The sequence below is a fragment of the Otolemur garnettii genome, unplaced genomic scaffold, assembly GCF_000181295.1.
Source record: "Otolemur garnettii isolate 467f Iridium unplaced genomic scaffold, OtoGar3 scaffold00036, whole genome shotgun sequence".
Classification (NCBI taxonomy): domain Eukaryota; kingdom Metazoa; phylum Chordata; class Mammalia; order Primates; family Galagidae; genus Otolemur; species Otolemur garnettii.
The window spans coordinates 10,568,478-10,578,261 of NW_003852431.1; the positions used below are offsets into that span (position 1 = coordinate 10,568,478).

The 9,784-nt window shown below is 35.7% G+C and overlaps 1 protein-coding gene across 1 annotated transcript in view; it reads right to left on the reverse strand.

The window, feature by feature from the left end:
- Positions 1 to 3,992: 3,992 nt before the first annotated feature.
- The window catches only part of UCHL3 (ubiquitin C-terminal hydrolase L3), a 56,541-nt gene continuing 50,749 nt past the window's right edge, over positions 3,993 to 9,784 (reverse strand). Inside the window, exons 8-9 of the mRNA XM_003789722.3 lie at positions 4,709 to 4,767; positions 3,993 to 4,207 (exon numbers count right to left, since the gene is read on the reverse strand). Coding sequence (XP_003789770.1) covers positions 4,124 to 4,207; positions 4,709 to 4,767 — 143 coding nt within the window. The 3' untranslated portion in view covers positions 3,993 to 4,123. The remainder of the gene's footprint in view (positions 4,208 to 4,708; positions 4,768 to 9,784) is intronic.

The following is a 9,784-nucleotide window of genomic DNA, read 5'->3' on the forward strand; positions in this document are numbered from 1 at the left end:
AAAAAAAAAAAAATTCAAGAGAAAGATTTTGAATAACTTTTATTCAAAAGCAAAACAAGTGAGAATATGCATGAAACTAAGGCATGGTAGATTGGTCTGATCCATTGGAACCACTGGCAGGAAATAAATAAGTGTCCTTCGTGATGCTGCATCTTCTACATCACAATAGTTTATGTACTTTGAGGGACTCACAAATCCCTCTTGGATTAGCTTTACAAACCTTATATAATGAATAGTGATTACATAAGTTTCAAAGTGGTATTAACTTCAGTCAAGAATTTAAATAAACACAGAAATTAGACCAAAGTTATTTGCCTTTCAACATGAGTATGTGTGAATCTATGTACATATATATAATGCACATCTATACACATATGTGCACATGAATATCCACATATATATACACACACACACATACATTAATGAGATTTACCTAAAAGAAATACATTTCCATAAATAGGAAAGCTTTTTCTTAAGTGAGGGAAATACACCTCTGCAATTCTTATAAGCACCGATAAGTAAGTCATAAGCCTATAGATGCTTCTTTTAAAAGCTACAGGAGCAGACAAACATTAGTGGCTAAAAATGTCTTTTAAACCACATTATTTTCATTAATTGAGCAGGTTGTATGTTACACACAGCCAAATGATAAAGCTTACCTAATAAGCACTGTATACAAATCAGAGATGGAGTAAAAATAAATTTGAATCCAATTTGTTTAAATATTTTCATAAGAAATTAAAGATGTGTTTCATTTGAGACATCTTAAAGCTTGATTTGCCACAGAATATAGATAACTTGTGTTTCAGTCATAAATGAACCCAGAAAATATTAGAGTAAAATATTATGCAGTTCATAAAAGTGCCTCTGTTTCAATGCCTTAAAACAAACCACGATACTTGGCAAAAGATAATATTTAGTCAATTCCCAAAGTCCACCGAGCAAAAACATTTAGTTTTGGTTCTCACTTTAGTTCTATGTCTCCCAGAATCTATCATGGTCATTAACAGCAGTATAGAGAAATGACCCACAACTGATCAATCTTAGTGTCTCTGAGTTCTCATACAAAGTCAACTATTAATCTCATCTGTAAGTACAAAATCTTAAGCAGTGATTAAACAAAGTACAGTAGGGAGTAGAGCTGAGGAAGAACTAAAAGTCTAGACACAAACCTAAGAAGAGAAAAGCTAGAAAAATTTTCCAAGCTGTATGTTCCACAAGGGATTATCACCCTCACGTGTGTGCCAAAGAATGCTAGTCCTAAGTGTTGATCCTTGAAATGTCTGGAAAATGTTATTCATAATACATAGAATAATCTTTTTTTTTTAAAGACCAGATCTTACCGTGTTGCCCAATACAAACTTGAACTCCTGGGCTCTCAAACAATCCTCCCACTTAGCCTTTCAAGTGGCTGGAACCACAGTGGACACCACCACAACAGGCTATAGAATCATTTTTCTTAAAAAAATGTTATGAGGCATTCTGCAATGGCCCCTCTCACGACCAAATACACTGGTAACTTTTTCAAAAATTGTTTTTTACCCAATATTTTCAAGAAACTTGACTTCATAATCCATCTTGCCCCATTAATGTCTGCAAAGTTAGTGTTCCTCATAGCAAACTTTGAGAAACTATGTAAAATCCAGGTAATGTGCCACTGATTTAGGATCTATTAGGAAATTACAGGCCAAATGCAATGGCTCATCCCTATAATCCTAGCACTTTGGTAGGCCAAGGCCGGAGGATCACTTGAGGCCAGTTCAAGACTAGCCTAGACAACTAATGAAGACCCCATCTCTACAAAAAATAAGACAAATCAGCCAGGTGTGGTGGCACCTTTAATCCCAGTGACTTGGGAGGCTGACACAGGAGCTTGACCTTGAGCCCAGGTGTTCAAGGGTGCAGTGAGCCATGATTGTGCCACTATACTCCAGCTTGGGTGACAGAGTAAGACCCTGCCTCTAAAAACACCTTAAAAAAGAAATTATTTAAGTAGGAGAAATCCAGCAAGGCAACAGACAGAAAACTGCTTAGGAAGATAATATGCAATATAGATGGGGGTCCACAATGCAAACAGTGTAACATGAATAAAACACACTGGTTGTCAACACTGGCATGACAAAAGCATCATCACATAGGTACATAGTTAAGTCCACTGAACTGTTTCAGACTATTTCTTCATCCCTATTGCCATCACTATACCTAGGCCCTCTTCACCATAATAAATTTAAATATCTTATGAAGTAATTTTCCTCGGGATAGGCTATTTTTTCCAATGTTGTGCTTCCTAAACTTGATGCACATGAATCACCCAAGGATCTTGTTTAAAACTGCAGGTTCTGGGGGTGGGGTCCAAACTTTTTCCATTTCTTTTTTCTTTGAGACAGAGTCTCACTTTGTTGCCCTTAGTAGAGTACCATGGTGTCATAGCTCACAGCAACCTCACACTCTTGGGCTTAAGCAATCCTCTTGCCTCAGCCTCCCCAGTAGCTGGGGCTATAGACACCTACCACAACACCTGGCTATTTTTAGAAGCAGGGTCTCGCTCTTGCTCAGGCTGGTCTCGATCCTGTGAGCTCAAGCAATCCACCTATCTCAGCCTCCCAGAGTGCTAGGATTATAAGTATGAGCCACCACACCTGGCCACTTTTTCTGTTTCTAATAAACTCCCAGGTAATACTATTGACACTAGACTTTGAATAACAAATATTCATTCCGCAAGTCACTGCCTATTATTCTTTGTAAAAAAACACTTCTCCCAAGTTATTGCCTCATAAGTCTACATTAATTCAGCGAATCATGTATAAACATCTATACTCATTTATCACTCCAGAACTTCATTCTCAACCAATCTGGCCTTTATACTACTTACTATATATATTTATTTAAACCCAGCCCTGGATTTGTTTTAAGAAACGTGTATCTACAGTATAGATTTTAACTATACAATTCAATGGGTTTTGATAAATATATACAACCAAGTAATCACTACGCTCCCAAAAGATATAGAACACTGCCATCACATCAACCATGTTTTGACCTAACTCTATACATGCCCTTCCACCTTTCCACGCCTTTTTATCTATCCTTTAAGATTTGACTAAAACCCTTCCTTCTTCAAAGCATCACTAAAATTCATTCATGTATCTCCATCTAAATTACTACCACTTAGCTATCACCATCTCTCACTGAACTACCATAGGGCACTCCTCACAAGTTTCCCTGCCTCTATTCTCGTTCCCCACTTTAATATATTATCCACAGAGTCTTCAGAGTGATCCTTTAAAGTTACAAATCAAATCAGGTCTCTGTCCTGCTTAAAACTTTCTAGTGGCTTACCAGCACACTTGCAATGAATCTAAGTGCCTGTTCCTGCACCACTAACACCCTCCTTCTCTGGTCGTGTCTCTTACTACTCTCCCCATTATTTTCTACACACTGGTCACAGGAACCTTCTTCCTGGGCCTGCAACACAGTGAGATGTTCCTGCCTTAGGGACTCTACATGACATATTTTCTCTGCTCTTTCCCACCTTTTATAACTAGCTACTTTCTGCCACTCAGATCTCAACTTCAAAGTGGCCACCTCACAGAAGCCTTCCTTGACAACAAAATCTCAGTCACTCCCTAACAGACACCTTACCTTAATCTCTACACAGCATCACATCTGTCATTCATATGTATCTTCGTTATTTACTTCTCACAAGAACACAAGTTCTATTGCTGACGAATTTATCAACAGCGTTCAGTGCTTTAACTCCTGAACTCAGAACTGTGTCCAGCTCATATTTCTAAATAAATATGTTAACTTATCTATTTAGTCTATGCAGATAGAAACTGTTCCTGATGTCCCAAAATAAGATTTCCCTTAAACTCAAAAGAGTAAGAAAGCTATTGCTAGTTATCAAACAAGATAAATCTTTCCCAAGAGAGGGAAGGAAAGAACTGAAGCTTTACTCAGGTCATAAGTAATACAAAACACGAGTTAAGTCCAAGTTGAATTCACATAAAGTTTAATCACTCAAGTTAACGAAAATATCAAAATTTTTGAGTTAGTGTATGGCAGCGGAAATTTAAATTCTGTTGCAAAGAATACAGTATTTGGTGTTTCCATTATTGACAAGCTATGCTGCAGAAAGAGCAATCGCGTTAAATCTTAATTCATCAGGGTCGCGTTCCATAAACTTCTTACAGACTTCTATGGCATCCTATGGAGAAAAAAAAAAGGATCATTTTTCTGTTTATAAACATGTGTTTTACTTACAGATGACAAACATTTAATATTTTTTCTAATTGATACTAATTTTATATAGCAAACTTCTTTCTCCAAATGAAAAATAAAGAACACTAGAATACTGAACAGTCAGTGCTATTTGAAGCTACATAACTTGCTCTTATTTTACAGTCTCTGAGATCAGTTTCAATCAAGTAACTTGGATTAAATGAAATATGGGATAAAATGACCAAGTCTTTCAATATCATTCTTATCTTTTCTGAATTTGACACTTGTTCACAGAAAGAGTTCCGGAAAGCTCTTGTTGTTGTTGCAATTTTTAATGCTAATTCAAATTTTTCAACACTCTAAAGAAAACAAGGATAAAGAAGCACCCAAATACAGAGAAAATGGTATGAAAGTGACCTTTAAAGGTATTTTAGAGATGACAAGAACATTAGTAACACTGAAGGTGGCCAACAAGTTTTACTGTTACCTCTAATAAAGTTTCATCACTAGTTTCACCATGGTTAATAGGAAATGGTTTCCGCCCATCTGTAGAAAATAGACAAACAGTTGAACATTTAGCTGATTTTATAGGATAATGTACTTTCTTTTTTTTTTTTTTGTTTGAGACAGAGCCTCAAGCTGTCCCCCTGGTAGAGTGCCGTGGCATCACAACTCATAGCAACCTCCAACTCCTGGGCTCAAGCGAGTCTCTTGCGTCAGCCTCCCAAGTAGCTGGGACCACAGGTGCCCACCACAACGCCCAGCTATTTTTTGGTTGCAGCTGTGATTGTTATTTGGCAGCCCGGGCTGAATTTGAACCTGCCACCTTAGGTGTATGTGGCTGGCGCCTTAGCCACTTGAGCCACAGGCGCCGAGCCAGGATAATGTACTTTCAACTTCTATTTTCATCCTCCCATGGTGGGCAAGAAAAGTTATAAGGTATTTTAAATATTATATTCTAAAACAAATATCTTAAATGTCCTACCTATGAATATTTTTTAATATTAAAGGCTATCAGAACTTGGCTTTCATATTTGAAAACCTAAATTATTTTCATGAACAGAATTTATTACAAATAAATATTGGCTTTAATTTCCTGAAAGGAATATACCAAAGAGTTATATAAAATCAACAAGAGTTTTTATCCTTAGAAATGTAAAACACTTCCTTTTTCACTTTAAATAGGACAATCTTAAGACTACTGACATGTTTACGCTAATGAAAGGAGCCAGACTGCCATGGGCCATACAATGCTACCACTAACTGTATACCACTAATGCAGTGATATTGAGCAGTACTACAAATAGCCTAGGATTATTTTACTGACCACCAGAACAATTAACCAATTGACAATCACCTTAAATAAACTAGTACTTTAAAAAAAAAATAAAAAAAATAAACTAGTACTTTTTTAATATTATAAAATGATGAAAAAGTCCAGAATTATATAAACTCATGACAGTCCAAAGTTAACTGATACCTAGTATCCCATTCTGTAGTCTCAGATGTCTTATAAATGGCACTAAGTCAAGTTCAATGCATAGGACACAGCCCTGCCAATAATTCCATGGTTTCTAAACCATGCATAACAGTAATAGACTTGGATTAGTCTATTACATGGTATTATCTTTAAAGTAATCATGGAAAACTCACACATAAAAATGTCTCCACATAAAGTGGTATTAACTTCTATAGATTATAGCATTAGAATTTATGATCCTTGTTTTTAGACTAACACTAAAATAAACATTCAGAATGCTAAGGAAACATATCTCTAAATTATAGTGCCTGGGACTTAATTTCTAAAATTTATTTAAAAATCTTAAAAGAAATCTTTCTTATACCTAAATATTACACAGGAATACTTCATCATATTTCTATAAACTTATATTATCTTTCTAAATTATAATTATATAATTATAATTATATTTTGCAATGATATAATTATATTTTACAATGATATAATCATAAAAATCTCTTCAAAATATGCTTTTGTGGCAAATACTTAGCCCTCAATAACATATTTATTCCTCACTTGGAAGACTCTTATGTGCTGCCCCATTTTGTACTTTTTTATTTTTTAATTTTTACATAAAAGCAGTAGTGTGAACAAACAATGTAGGTTTTCCTTCCTTAGCCAAATTATAAATTTATATATTTTTTTCTTGATTTCTATCATTTGTTTCTTGGTATTGTTCTATAGACTAGTGAGCTAATAAACTTAAGTGAGTGACTTTCCTTCATATGCAGCTTCTGTTTAATTTCAAACGTTATTATAGACTAAGATTATTAACATAGATCTTGATATGTAAAAAAATGAACAAAATGAATTGTATAGTATCTTGTTATGATAGCAGTTTAAAGTAAAGATTTTTTTTGACGTTGGCTAATCACAGTCTACATACCATGGGCCAGACCTAGCCCTCAGTCTATTTTTATACCTCCTTTAAACTAAGAATATTTTTATGTTTCTAAAAAGTTATTTTTTAAAAAAAGAAGAAGATATGATAGAGACAATGTATAGCCCACACAACCGAAAATACTTCCTATCCGGTCCTTTACAAAAAAATTTTAACTAAAACAGTAAAATTGAAAAGTTGCTGTTGTTCCAACCACCACTACCACAAAACTGCCAATTCCCACAACTTTGGGTTGAATTTAAGTAAATGAACATCTTGGAGAAAAATCTGTGAGGCTCAGAGACTGTCACACATGCCCCTTCTAAAAGGGGCAGGCAAAACTACACCTTGGACATAGGTGACCTGGCCCAGCAATCTTCATCCAAATGGGCTATACTATTTACAGACTGGACAGGAAGAAAGACAGTGCCCCAGCAATTTGGTAGTGACTAGTCAATTCATTCAGATCTTGCCTTTTGGATAGTCTGATCACAAGACCTCAGAGAAAGCTGTAGGCAAGAGAGCTGAACAAGAGACAAGAGACATGGCAAACAACCATCACAAGAAGATATTGATACTTTTTGGTATAGATAGCCAAGCATCAAGTATCATCAAATATCCAAGGATACACAATGAAATGAATGATGGAGCTTAAAAACAGATGATACCAAAAATGAAAATTTCTTAAAAAATAAATATACCTCATGGATAATGTAGGTTTTTTTCCAGACCACAACAATCAGGCAAATATCACACTAAAGCGATGCATAATTTTTTTGGTTTCTCAATGTATATAAAAGTTATATTTATACTATACTGTAGCCTACTAGGTGTGCAACAGCATTATGTCTAAAAACTATGTAGATACCTTAACTTTAAAATACTTTATTGCTAAAAAATGCTAACAATCGTCTGAGTCTTCAGCAAGTTGTGATCTTTCTGCTGGTGGAGAGTGTTGCCTAGACATAATGGCTACTGACTGATCAGGATGGTGGTTGTAGAAGGTTGGGGTTAAAGTAAGTCAACTAAGAATTCGGTCCCTCAGTCAACTCCTCCTTTCACAGAAGATTTCTCTATAGCATGTGATGTTAGATAGCATATAATGAGCAGCAGACTTCTTCCAATATTGCAGTCAATCCTCTCAGACTCTACCACTGCTTTATCAACTAAGTTTTTGGAATATTCTAAATCTTTTGTTGTCCTTTCAACAATATTCTCAGCATCTTCACCAAAAGCAGATTCCATCTCAACAAACCACTTTTTTTCCTCATCCATAAAAAGCAGCTCCTCATCCATTAATGTTTGATCATGAGATTACAGCAATTCAGTCACATCTTCAGGCTCCACTTCTAATTCTAGTTCTCTTGCTATTTCCACTACAATCTGAAGTTACTTCCTTTACCGAAGTCTTCAACCCCTTAGAGTCTTCCATGAATGTTGGAATTAACGTCTTCCAAACTCCTGTTAATGCTGATATTTTGACATCCTCCCATGAATCACAACTGTTCTCAATGGTGAACCAGAAGGTTTTCAATTTACTGTGCCTAGATGCATCAGCCTTACAAAACGTATTTCTAAATAATAAGACTTGAGAGTTGAAATTGCTCCTTGATTCATGGGCTACAGAATGGATGCTGTGTTAGCAGGCATGAAAACATTAACCTCCATATTCTGTACACCTCTACCAAAGCCCTTGAGTGACTAGACTAGATACATTGCCAATGATCAGTAGTATTTTCAAAGGGATCTTTTTTCCTGAACAGTAGGTCTCAGCAGTGAGCTTAAATTATTCAGTAAATGATATGCTATTATCCAGGTTTTCTTATACCGTTTATAGACCACAGGTCCTTGGATTTTCAGAATGGTAATTGAGCACTGCCTTAAACTGAAAGTCACCACTACGTTGATCCCTAACAAGAGAATAATCACCATCCTTTGAAGCTCTGAAGCTGGGCATTGAGTTTTCTCCTCTCTCTAACTGTGAAAGTCCTAGACGGCATCTCCTTCCAATAGAAGGCTATTTTCTCTACATTGAAAATCTCTTAATTAATGTAACCACCTTCACCAGCTACCTTCTGGATAACTTGGGGCAGCTTCTCCATCAGCACTTGCTGCTTCACCTTGCACTTTCATGTTATAGAAATAGCTTCTTTTCTTAAATCTCACGTATCAACCTCTGCTAAGGGGCCAACTTTTTTCTAGAGCTTTCTCACCTTTCTTAGACTTCATAAAATTGTAAAGAGCCTTGCTTTGGACGAGGCTTTGACTTAAGAGAATGTGGCTGGTTTGATTTTCTTTGCAGTCCACTAAACTTTCTCCATGTCAGCAGAAAGTCTGTTTTGCCTTCTTATCAATTGTGTGTTCACTACAGCAACACTTAATTTCCTTCAAGAACTTTCCTTTGCATTTACAACCTGCCTTACTGTTTTGTGCCATAGGCCTTGATTTCAGCCTGTCTTGGTTTTCAACATCCTTTCCTTACTAAGCTTAATCATTTCTACTTTTTGATTTAAAGTGAAAGACATGTAACTCTTCCTTTCACTTGAATGCATAGAGGCCATTATAGGGTTATTAGCTGGTGTAATTTCCATACTTCTGTGTCTTAGGGAGTAGGGAGACCTGAGGAGAGGGACAGAGATGGGGGAATGGCTGGTTGGTGGAGCAGTCAGAATACACACAACATTTGCTGAGTAAGCCTGCCATGTTACCTAATTGGTACAATTTGTGGCACACGCAAATAATTACAGTAGTAACATTAAAGATCACTGATCACAGATCACATAACAGATTTAACAATAATGAAATCATATGAAAATGTGAGAATTACCAAAATGTGACATAAGGGCAAAAAGTCAGCACATAATGATGAAAAAATGATGCCAAAAGGCTGCCCAAAGCCTTCAATTTATAAAAAAGTATCTGTAAAGTACAATAAAATGAAGTATGCTTTTAGTGTTACTACCCATACAATGAGGAAATGCTACATATACAAAAGAAGGGAAGAATGCTATATTTTCAAATGACATAAAAATTCAGAGACAGAAGAACTTTTCAAAATCAAAAATGATAACAGAATTTAGAAACTTGAAATGGGTTTGAATATATAGTTAAGGGAAAATGCCAGAGACCAGAACAAGAAACAGAGTAATGAAAAATAAGAAAGA